This window comes from Carettochelys insculpta, chromosome 10 (assembly GCF_033958435.1).
Source record: "Carettochelys insculpta isolate YL-2023 chromosome 10, ASM3395843v1, whole genome shotgun sequence".
In the NCBI taxonomy this organism is placed as follows: Eukaryota; Metazoa; Chordata; order Testudines; family Carettochelyidae; genus Carettochelys; species Carettochelys insculpta.
The window spans coordinates 22,304,471-22,317,218 of record NC_134146.1 but is presented as its reverse complement, the minus strand read 5'-3'; the positions used below and the strand labels follow the sequence as shown (position 1 = coordinate 22,317,218).

Here is a 12,748-nt window from a genome sequence, read left to right as displayed (position 1 = left end):
CAGCAACACAGTTTTTACACATAGTGTAAGAGACACTGACACAATCAACTACTTCATTATTCCAATACACAGGAAGTGGAACAAGTCTACTACTGAAATACTTGTTTCTTTGGATCCTGACAGAGTGAAAAGAGAAACTTCAACAACTTCTTCCTTTATATCATCTGATCATTTGGCTTCAGCTGCCATACTTAATATAATCAGTGACAGTAGGCCAAAAAATTAATACTCAGCCTTCCAAAGCTGATGGAGTCTTACCCATAAAATTTCATTACCTAATAAACAAAACTGTTAGTCTTTAAGGTGCTACAAAATTGCTTGTTTTTTGTCAGTCTCACTGGTATTCAATAACTGACTTTCAAATTACAGGAAGAGCAAAAAAGCTTAAGTTCCTTCTTTTGAATGGAAGCTGATCTAGGAAAACAGGATGCCATGATCCAATTTTTTCTAGTTGGATAGTGAAGTGTAATGTTGGTGGTTGGTTGAAGCAATACAAAGTAGGACCTCAACTTGCCCTTTAAACTGCAAGATCATCTTACAGATCCAAAAAGTAATCATCCAGGGTCATCTGCAGAAACATCCTAACAACATTACTCATTGCTAGGCTCTCGAAATACATCATACCTGTTGTGGAGTTTAAGTTCTCCCACTTAATATTTTGCATTCTTACTATCTTTTAAGTTTTATTTTAAACCGGATAACATGTGTAACCTTTCTGGTACCAGGGTATCCTTTCCACTAGAAATGTAATACCGCACCGTTTCAAAGGCCACACTCAGACGAAGTGAAACAGATAGGTTTAATGCTCAACACTGTTAATGGTTTTATTGATCAGTTTAGCAGAGGCTTCAAATGGACACTGAATCTTACCATAGAACTCCCCCCCCGCCCCAAGACCAAAATTATTATGACCAGTCGAGTCCCAAAAACTGAACATAAATTAAATGACAAAAAACCCAACCAACTTTTTAACCCAAATTTAAGACTGTCCAACAAAAGCTTGTGCTCTTTCAGATCATCAAGTTCAGAAAAACTCAAACATCTGAAAAGCAGGATATGCAAAGTTAAACTACAGACCCATGTGATCTGAACTCTGCCTCTCCTGAACTTGACAAGAGCAGCTAGGGATTACCTGCATGAACCACAGCTGCAGTTACAGAGTAGGTATAGCCATACCGAATAGTGAAGGAATTAGTTAGCACAGCTTGAAACAGTTGTGATTGTGAGATAAGTAATCTGGGTAGCTGTGGCATTCTGAGGCTGTCTCTACACTACAAGATAAAAATCTAATTTCAAGGAGTTAGCTCAATATTAAAATGTCACTGTCTCCACAATTAGTACTATTATCTTGATTTATTGAGCCATAATACCAATATCATGGGACAGGTATAGAATCAAATTTTAATTTAAAAATCTTGAATCATGGCTAGTGTGGAAGCACCATGTCCTTAGTTAGAATTTATTAGCCTCCAGAAGTGCCCCGTATCTCACAAAGCTACACGGTGACACTCCATGTATGGCCACTTTATGGCATACTGATCTCCATCCAAGTGCACAGGAAGATCACAGTAAGCCCGTGAAGTTTTGACAGAATTTGAATGAGAATTAGAATTTAAATTGGAACTGGAATTGGAATTCAGCCACGCCCAGCCCTGCAAATATACAGGGAACCCATTATAAAAAAAAAAAATCTTTTGCTCATTACATTGCACCACATCAGTACCCACTGCACTGCATCAGTGGGAACTGCATCGTTAACCATCTACTTCAATCATGAGCACTCAGGGTCACAAAAGAGCCCCAGCATGGACCCACCCAGAGATTCTGTATCTTCTTGCAATTTGGGGAGACCAATCATTGTCAAAGAGACTTTGGGTGGCCAAGAGAAAAGCGGCAATTTATGGTTAGATATCATGCGAGATGGCCACCCAAAGTTACTCACAGGACTCAGTGCAATGCTGGGTGAAGGTAAAAGAACTCCAGAAGGCCTATCAAAAAGTCTGGAAAGCCAGCCAGCAGCTGGGAGAGTGCCACAGACCTGTCGCTATTATGAACAGCTGCATGTGGGACAGTGCTTGAAATTCTGGGATTCAAACATGAAACACCCACAAGCAACCACGGGTAAGGCACTGTGGGACAGGTATCCACAACGCACTGTTCACACTATCGAATTTGCACGGGGCAATGGGGATGCAGAGACTCGACACGGAAAAAAAGGTGGTTTGAATTTCAAGAAGCTTTGTAGACACTTAATTCGAATTCATAATATCAAAGTTAAATAATACAATTTATTAAAAATCAAGTTTATCTTGTAGTGTGGACACAGCCTGAGTGACCCCTCTCTGGGAGATCAAAGGAGAGGTGCATATGTACCTTCAGAAATCCACCATGCCTCATTACAGCGAGGAATTGTCTACTGAGGCACAAGAATCTCCTTGGAGAATTTTAGCTGATAGGCGAGAGATGAGTGTAGTTTGCTGGATGAAAGAATGAAGGCTAAGTGAAAGTAGGGCATTTGATGGATTTGCGTGAAGAAGTGTAAATGAGGTAAAAGGGGTTGAAGGAGCTGTAAAACCTAGTAGATGTGGCGGTTTCTCTGCTACAACAGCACAGGAAACGTCTGTTCCATATAGGACAAAGGCAGACTGTGAGCATGCACGTGACAGACTTACTGAGAAATAGTTCAATGAGCTTAGAGTTTAGATTATGAGGGCTCCCTTAACTTTGTATTTCCTAGTTTTCCCTCATTCGACTTTTGCTGAACTCGACACTTTAGAAGGACAAGAGCGATCAACAGACTCCTTACCTCTTAGTTAACTAAGATTTTTTTCCTGATTTAACAGAATGAGAAATATAGTTAGCAGAAGTCAGCAGTCATTTAGACAGCTATAATTACCATGCAGTACACATGAATGACAGATTAATTATTTGTGGATAAATGGTAGGTATGCCTAATAAATATGCTTATCACTAGATCTCAAGGAAGGAAACACTACTGTTTGTAGTAATGGGGAAACTGTAGCACAGAAGGGTGAAGTGACTTGGTCAAAGCCAGCAGCAAATGAGTACAGATTTTTCTCAGTCACAGTGTGAAGGACCAAGATCCTGATATTGTATTATGCTAGATTCTGGCCACAGATTTGGTTGAAAATCTTTACACAAAGCAGGCTCCAAAAACTTTCATTCTAAGTGAGTCACCAAATGGCCCAAATTCATAGACAGAAGCTTGTTGTAGTTACTCCGCATTAAACAAGAGCTGATGTGGTATAAACCTTGGGTGTGAAAGCAGTAATTGGGGCTTATCTTGAATTATAGTCTCATAACTCATTTAAGAGGGGTCTAGAAGTCTGCTTTCCAGTTGAAAAAGAGATATAACGAATCTTCCTTAGTCCACGTCAAGAAACAGTCTAACATGTCAGCGTGAGTGATGTCTACCCTTCACAGATGCCAATCAGAGCCCAGGAAGCAGGGGGTAGCATTTATAACTGTGCCAAAATACGTAATGCTTATTTGTTCCTTTATGTCTCAAAACCATATAGTAATGTACCTATGCAAAACACCTATCGGAACGTGCCATCTGACATTCCTTATAACTAGGAACTGGAATTTAATCTATCTTTTACAAGAGAAAAGTCAGGGGATAATCTCTTTGCATTCACATTTAAACCTGAAACACGGGTGGCGCACTTTCGTAATCTTTTGGATGACTGGCTTATTTGCACTCATGTCTTGCTGCTAGTATCTGTCCAGGGGGTTTGGGGGGCGCCCACCCTGTCTCTTCCCTCTGCCCTTTGGCATCCTATATAATTCATTGTAATCAGCTGTTTGTTAGTTTCACTGAGCCTAACAGGCAAAGTGATACTCCTCCAGCTGTGTGTAATAAAGACCTTGTGCTTGAATCTCCACGTGTCAAACCTTGGTTCCTCACAGTCCACTGCTCTTCCTATTGTGATGTGATTTCAAAGCACTGTGTCCCTGCTGCCCCAGCACACTTCCTTGCAGTGGAATGGGAACAATGGCCAGGCTCTGAAATGTTTGGGGTATGTGGCTGCTAACAAGCCTTATGAGAGAAATGGTCTGTTTCCCAAGAGCTTTACAATTGTGTTACATGATAGCTACAGGAACTTAAAGCATGCCAGGGAGACAAATTCCCAGCAACATACAGCTAGAGGCCTGCAAATCTGCAGATCTCTACTTTGTATCTGCAGATATCCACATCTGCACAAGTCTACCTGCAACTCACTACCCGTATTCTTTTGCCAGTGTCCCACAACAACTCCCACCCATCTCACTCCATTCCTCCCACTCCTCAAATGCCCAAAATGCTCCTTCCCCATTAGCAAGTATTTCATCTCTTAAGTGACAAATGTATTACATGACTCCCAAATTTTGAAAGGATCCAACAGACACATTAGCATTTGAAACATATAGTGCCTTACAACCTTCTGCAGATGTCTGCTCACGTTGGAACTCAAAATGACACTGGCAAGCTCAAAGGCTTATTGCTTACCCCTTTGAGTTATACATCTGCTGTGAAAGTTTCAAGGCAACAAACAGTGTTGGCTTCTGTCTGCACATATTCAGTAATCTATTTGGCATATGGACCTTAGGAGATCTTGACAACATGCTTAACAGAAGAACTAAACTCTCAGTATTAACACTGAAATCTGACTTCCCCCAAAGAACCACTGGATGTCACGATCTTTGTTGTGGTAACACTCAAGTGTCTGAGAAAGTAATGTGATGATCTGAGCATTAGTATGATTTCGGAAAAAGGGGAAAATTCGAACGTGTCGTTTTTGCTACTTACTGTTTTAGTTCTTCTTTGAAGAGTTCTAAATTACTCTTTTTCTTTTCTTTCTCCCCCTTCTTCAAAGGCTAAAATAAAGGATATAATCGGCTGACATTTCAGAAGAACACACGATAAAATGGTTCGTCAAAGAAAATGTTTGCATGACATATATATTAGATCATTTCCAGTCCATATTATCTTTGATCTACAAATTTCCAAATGACAAAATTGCAGACAAAAATCTACCTTTGAAAACATTAAGGCTAAGCTATATGAATATGAAGTCAGAAAAAACAAAAATTAAGGTTGAATGAACCCTTAACTCTGCCTTTGGGCTTACAAATGATGATTCTCCCTTTAATTGCATTCTCCCTTTAATTGCAATTAAATTTTTTATAATTGAAGATACATCTGTAACATCTTGTAATGGTTTTTGTCAGTCTTAACACTTATTTTAATAATAGAAGTTGACTAAATCCTTAGTGGCTATGGGCAAATCTTCACTCCAGTTCTACATCAACATAGCTGTACTGCTATAGCATGTCTTGTAAAGACATGCTTACCAACAATTACTCCTCCTTGACAAGGAATGGAATCTATGTTGGCAGAAGGGCATTGTGACAGGTTGGACCAGACATACAACAACTTCACAGAAAAATGATACATACACAAAAATAGGATATACACATTCAGTAGACTAACTTCCAAATTCATGCGTTACACAAGGTGTTTAGACCAAAGTATCTTTGAGTTGTGCATATTCATAAGCCAATTTTCATAAACCTGGGGGTGGGAGGGTGACAAGTATCTGCCACCAACATAACACCAGTATGGACAACACAAAACTTCTGTCATTGGTGGGGAAGGAGTTCACACCCTTTGGGCAATTTAAGATATAAAATTTACCAGTAGTGTGGACCAGCCCTTCTATTCTACATCCAGTTAATACAGACAAACTGAAATATATGAATATCCATTCAAAAGCACTATATTTGAGCAGTATTTCCTTCTCCTATTTCTACCTTGAATACAGAATAGCTCAGAAGGCATGTTTAACTCTTAAAAGAAAAGTGTAAGAAAATACTTGTCAACTTAAAAATGTGAATATTCTAGTATTTCATGTTTGTTTTTCATGTGATAACATATGCACCTTATCTAACCTGTGTGTCCAACGCTTTCTTCTTTAGATTGTTTTCATTTATATTATGTTACATGAAAGCTTTGTTTCAGTTAGCTGACATAGAAGAGTATACAGTGCCTTCCCCCTTGCCCAAACAACACATTCCAAGTACTACATATTACAGCTTTGGTGAAACACTACTGCTCATTCATTATGGAGGCAAGTTGCTCTGAGTTTGGGAGATTACAGGGTAGCAGGGTCAAGGGGCTAAATTGCTTCTCTCATCTAGTGTTCCTGACAATTTTGCAAAACAGTAGCATTTTTACAGCAACATGACCATAAAGGATTCAGTGGGACAAATATGATGCACTAAGTAGCTTTTTCTGTAACAAATTATTCACACACTGAAATATCTACTATTTTGTCTATTAGTATCCAACTCTAGAAATCCACTGCATATTGTTTTATGTTTCAGGCGGATTTGCCTAAGTTTCATATCACCTGTTACTTTTCTTATCACTAGCACACAAGACTATAGATACTTTATACCTACCTAAAGACTTTAAAAAGCATTCTATTTAGAAACCATGCAGAAGAAACTAAAAGACCAGCACAACGTATTGACCCACAATGTAGTGACCCAGAAACACCATAAAGTCTGCAGGTTAAACCTGAACTTTCAAACCTTCTGACTTGAGTATTCACTCAAAGTGTCTCGATGCACTTTAACAGTTTTTGTAATTTCTTAAAAGCAAAAAAAAAAAAAACAAAAAATATGCATGCAAACTGACAGAAGAGAGAAAAATGGAGAAAGTAAGTGTTTCATCTTAGAAGATTTGCAAATTGTGCAGACTTTTGTTCATAACTTAAATAACTGAAGGGATTTTGCTTAATCTTCAAAAAAATCCAGCATGAGACAGAGACCAAACGTGGAAAATGTAGATCAGTCCAAAAGGTGAAAGGTTCTTAAAAGTTACATGCATCTGAAAACAAGCTGGTTAAAATGAAAACTGTTTTGAAACCTTCAGAACAGATGCTGCTACCATGCACACATACTTTTGGAACATTCTTTTAATATTCACCAAATACTAATTCACAATGAAATTATCTTGATTAAAATGAATACTGGACCGTGTATAGTATTTCTTCTGCACAAAACCAAGACAGAGTACCGTTGCTAAACAGCCAAGGGATACTGGTTTGTAAAAAGGACTAGCAGACCTTTGCAATGTAATCTCCAAAATGACTTACTATAATGTTTGGGCAAATCACTTAAAGTCCATGTCTTGGTTCCTCCGATATAAAAATGGAGATAAAACTACCCGTAACCCAGTTAATGTGTGCAAGTGCTTTTGAAAAGGAATTAAATAGGTAATAAATGTTTTTAAAATAATAACTTACAGGCTTTTTGGTTTCAATCATTAGAAGGGATGGAGGCTTCTCATTAGATGATGGTGGATTTTGCTGATTTTTTTGATCTGCAAATCGTGATGAAGGTTTGTAGATTTTACCTCGTTTTTCATCTGTTTCATGTTCATCTGCATTTTAAAAAGAACTCAAGTTAACAGTGACTACACAGTAATGATCCAAAGAATCAAGGGCTTTTTTTATTTTTTTTTTTAAACTTACTTCCAAAGCACTGTCTCTTCAACACAGAATATAAAAAATAAACATAGTTATGTACAAAATCAAAGTGAAATGTCATATCATACTCTGCCATTTAACTCATACTCAGGGAAAGGCATGTGAGAAGTGTAGTTGGTTAATAAAAGGACACTTTCCTTTTTTATATTGCAAGTGATAATCTCACTAACATGCTAACGTTTTTTATAAACGTCTCATAAAAGGACAGTGAAAAATTTTGACAAGTAGCATATTTTATTAGAACAAACACAAAATGAAATTCAAACCTAACCTTTTTCTTTTAATTATCCAGAAATTGTTGTGGATAAAATATTCAGTCTTACCTTTAGAGGCATTAACAATTCCTCCTCTTACAAATGTTTTCACTTTATTACCATCACTTCCTTCAAAAGCAGCAAGGAATTCTTCATAAATTTCTGCAGCTGCCTTCTCATCCTCCTACATACCAAATGTTTATCTGTTTAATATTATTACAAACAGCATCCTTGAGACATCTAACCTTAAACAGGCATGTAACTTTCCTTTCTATTTGTTAGAGCTCACAAAACCCGAGTAGCAGGAGGAGGAGAGTAGACACACCAAGATTTTCATAAATGATCAAGAGCCACGCTTCCCTATGGTTTCTGCACAAAAGGCACTGAGCAGGAGGACTGTGGCTGGGTGAAAAGCCTCTTCCCTTCTACCCCAACAGCACAGAAGGCCACAGAAAGCAGCTAACTGCTTTGATGGGAACTGCTTCATGTGCTGGGGGGCGGGGGGGGCTGGATTTAAAGGACTGACACCCAAGTGCTGCAAAAAATATTATCATATATAAATAGTGTATACTTTTGGACTACAGGGAAATTAGGAAGCCAAATCCCACTGAAAAAATCAGAATAAGTTGAGCACTTAACTCACTTAGGCTTTAACAATCATGAGTGGAAATCACACAAGCTAAAGTACAGTGCTAAAATATATTGAAATATTTTAAAGGCCTGTACTAGAATTCCAAATTTCAAGATGGTCTCAATCTATTTTACATCAGATGTGTATTTGTGCATCAAACCTTATATACCAAATTTACTGGGTTCCCAAGACAAAAATCTCTAGTTTGAAAGTATCTCTTGAAGATACAGACTAACACAGCTACCTCTCTGAGGCTGTGGCCAGGCTTGGCCAAAACTTCGAAATGGCCATTTCGAAGATTACTAATGAGATGCTGACTTGAATATTCAGCACCTCATCAGCACTAGGACGCTTCCAGCAGTGGCACTTCAAAAGCGCCGCTTTCAAACGCGTGCAGTTCGGCACGGCTACACAGGGGTCCTTTTCAAAATGACCCCGCACATTTCAAAATCCTTTTATTCCCCTCAGCTGAGAAGAATAAGGGGATTTTGAAATGTGCGGGGTCCTTTTGAAAAGGACCCCCCTGCAGCCGCACACATTTCAAAGCGGCACGAATGCTGATGAGGTGCTGAATATTCAATTAGTAATCTTAGTGATTATTTACTTAGTAATGAATTAGTAATTCATTAGTAATCTTCAAAATGGCCATTTGCATGGCCATTTCAAAGTTCTGGCCAAGCGAGGCCACAGCCCAATAGTTTGAAAGTAACACCTATTCTATAGAATAAAAAATATTCAAGCACTGAAATATCTAAACGGAACAGTGCCACTGATTCTCTTGATAACAATTAAAGTAAAATAATATACACCATAAAACCACAGAAAAGCAGCCTAAGGTGACAGTAGGTCAAAAGGGGGGACTCATTTCACTGACTATGTCACAAAGGCTGCTGAACTGTCACAACTCAAAGCTTCCAGGAAAGCCACAGTATCTGATCTCTCATTTAGACTTCTCCTGGCTTCCCACCCAACCCCTTCATTTCAAAGACTAGTTTATTTGCAGATAATTTTAAAGCTATGTGCCCCCAATATAGTTGAGACCAAATATTTTAAAAATATCACATAAAATAAGCCAGTACTGTTAAGCTGTTACTTACTTTTTTTTTAAAAAGTCAAGTTTAATTAATTCTCTGAAACAATTTCCATTTTCATTGTCGCTTCTTTGTTCAGATAAGCAATAATTTCAAATATAAAAAGAGGAAGAAAAACCTTGGCTATTTACCATTACCTTCTTTTTTAACTCCTCTTGCTCTTTCTTACTTAAAGTCCTCTTAGCAGCACTCATTTTACCAATACTGAATGATTTAAGTTTGTTTTCCAAAAGAGGCTACAAAAGGAAAAGTAAATGTTAAACAGAACGTTTATAGAGAAATTTTTAAAATGCCTCTCACTCCTTGAATCTAACAATCTACTTGCTTAGGACTCATCCAATCTACTAGTTTATTTACTTGGAAAAAATAGTGAAGCCTGCTTGGACTCATCTGTCAGGACAGATGGTCTTCCAACAACAATACAGTTCTGAAATATTTTGATACTTTAAAACTATTCAGCAATATTCTATATAGAAAGATTTTGACATCCAAACTTAGATGAGCTATGTTAGTTGTCTTGTGATAAATTAAATAAATATATGGAGATACACATCTCATAGAGCTGGAAAGGACTTCAGAAGGTCATTGAGTCCAGTGCCCTGGACTCTGGACAGGAACAAACACCATCCACACACACACCCCTTTTTTTTTTTTTTAAATTTATTTGCTCCAGATCCCTAAATGCCCCACTCAAGGATTGAACTCACAACCCTGGACTTAGCAGTCCAATGCTCAAAACACTAAGCTACCCCTCCCCTCCAAATTCTCAGCTAACTCGTGGGAAACTTAACAAAACGTTTGTGACCCCATTACCAGGACAACAGAAGCTGAAGATGCCTAGCTGCTGCAAGCTGGAGAACAATGTGTTTCCAGAACACAATGGCAACTCCTGTAGCCATTTAAGAAATACTGACAGGCACTGAAACGAGTTACAGCTAATTAAATTAAATTATTTTGTCCAAGGAACAATTTTGAGATCCATTCCTAGATAGCTGTGGTGGAGGATTTAAATATCAACACAATTAAAGATGTATTCAAAAGTTTAAATATATGTATGTTTTTGTTGGAGGATACAGAGAAAAATCATATTATTGGGCCTTTTTGTTCCCACTGCAATTAACACTTACTTTCCCCAATTTCTCATTTATCTTGCTTCACCAGCACTATTATACTTGCACAACTGACATAGCAGTAATTGATTAGTAGGATTTTCCTGCTTTGCTGTCTGAAGAAAAACAGCAAGGCACTGAACGGGAAAATAACAGCTGAGAACAACTTCCCCAAGAAGTGGGGAGGCTGTCAAAAGAAGAGACAAGACAGCAAACATCTTTGAAAATTTCAGTAGTCAAAAGATAATAGATAGTAATCTCAATTTTTTCAATTATTTAACCTGTTATTGAAAATAAAAATGAATATGGGAGTAAGGAAAACATCCCCAAGTAGCTGTCAGAACTCCTCTACATGACATTTCATCCCCGAAGTATTTTCAAAGCTCTACTACTGCTATCAACTCATTTATACACAATTTATAACCCACCACACAACCTCTTTAAAAAGTGAGCCCCATTTTATGAGAAGTTAAAGTGAGTAAAACCAAACAACTTAGTCATAATATCAAAAAGATTTCAGAATCAGCCGCAAAAAAATGTTAGAAAAATAAGCACAGTAAGAAACTTGCTTAAAATTGCTTGAGCTGCAGTACTGGCTTTGTGTGCTTACATGCACCATCCTACCTATGTATGTGACAAGAATAAAATACAACAATTGTAAGAAGAGAAAAAGAAAGCCACATGCTCCCTGCTTTTGAACACAGAGCTTTGCTCTGGGGAGTGAAGCAGCTCACTCTTCTTAAAAAAGAGTCCTGTGCCCTTATGAATCCCAGAATAAAGCTTTCCAAATGCAAACCACTAGAACACCGTCAACAGACTTGGAAAAAATAAGTAATTTCCAAGCAGCATGAAATTAACAAGGCACTAGACTTGTTTCATTGCTGTAATTTAAAATCCCATAGGCAACTACAAAATTGACAAGAATTATGTGCTGCTTAGAACACCGATACAGGTTAACCATCTCTAATCTGGCATCTTCTGGACCAGACTGCTGCAGAATGTGAGAATTTGCCCAACCACAGGAAGTCAATATTGTCTAACAGCATTATCAAGACTTTAGTTGCTTACTGGGCTCTTAGGAGTAAATAAGACTTAAACAAAGCACAGAATACTGAGAGCCAAGACTGGTGGCCGTAAACAAACCATATTGGACCACAGGAAACTTGGCTACGATCTTAAGTAGACATCCAGCTAACAAAAAATCATGCCTGACCACAGATGTCACTGGATCAGAATGGGCTGGACTAAAGAGGTTCAACTTAAGGAGGGAAAGCCAAACCAAAACCCATGATCAATGCTCTGTTAGCACCTGATTCCTTCCTAGAAGTTTCCTGGCAAAAGTAAAAAAGATGTAGAGGAAGCGCACTCACAATGTTGTGTGCAATTAGTATGCACCTCACATGTGCCTTTGCTTTAAATGTGTGTTACTTCTCATTTTGCTACAGGCTGCTTGACTCTCCCTACTGCTGCAGGACCCACTCTCATTCCACCCTTTCCCTTAAACCCCACCCTGCCTCCTCCATGCCTTCTCCTCCACGTGCAACCTGGCCTGTCTCCTGTCCCTCTCTCCAAGAATTTCTGGAGCACCAGGAATCAGCTGATTCACACCTCCTCCCCACACCTTCCCATTCCCTCCCAGAGCTGTGTTCAAGCTCTGGAAAAGTAGGGAAGGAGCAGGGATAGGGTGTGAATCAGCCAATCCATGGTGCTCCAGAAATGCCAGGATGGAGGAGGAGATAAATGCTTGCAGCTCCAGCTTGCAAGCCCTATGGAGGCAGTAAACACAGGGGGGTATGCAGGCTGTACACAGAACCCTAATGGGTCACAAGTTGCCCACCACTGAGATAGGTCTTTCTAGCTCATGCAAAGATTCTGCACTAGAATTAAGGGATGGAGGGCACTCAAAGACTAATTCTAAGCTTGTTATAATAAAGCTGCTTATATCTTACCATTTAACAAAAATGCCAGTGCTTTTACCAGCTGCAAAACTGCTAATAAACAGAACATTTAATATATACAGACGGAAATGTTGAAAAAACTCTGAACACAAACTGAGCTTGTTGCTGTGTTTCAGAACCTTATTTTATCTGGATAATCATTTGGTGCT

General features: G+C 38.5%; 1 protein-coding gene across 1 annotated transcript in view; it reads right to left on the bottom strand.

The window, feature by feature from the left end:
• U2SURP (U2 snRNP associated SURP domain containing) overlaps positions 1-12,748 on the bottom strand; it is a 70,706-nt gene that overhangs the window by 43,022 nt on the left and 14,936 nt on the right. The window contains exons 3-6 of the mRNA XM_075004656.1: positions 9,670-9,768; positions 7,880-7,994; positions 7,314-7,450; positions 4,811-4,878 (exon numbers count right to left, since the gene is read on the bottom strand). Coding sequence (XP_074860757.1) covers positions 4,811-4,878; positions 7,314-7,450; positions 7,880-7,994; positions 9,670-9,768 — 419 coding nt within the window. The remainder of the gene's footprint in view (positions 1-4,810; positions 4,879-7,313; positions 7,451-7,879; positions 7,995-9,669; positions 9,769-12,748) is intronic.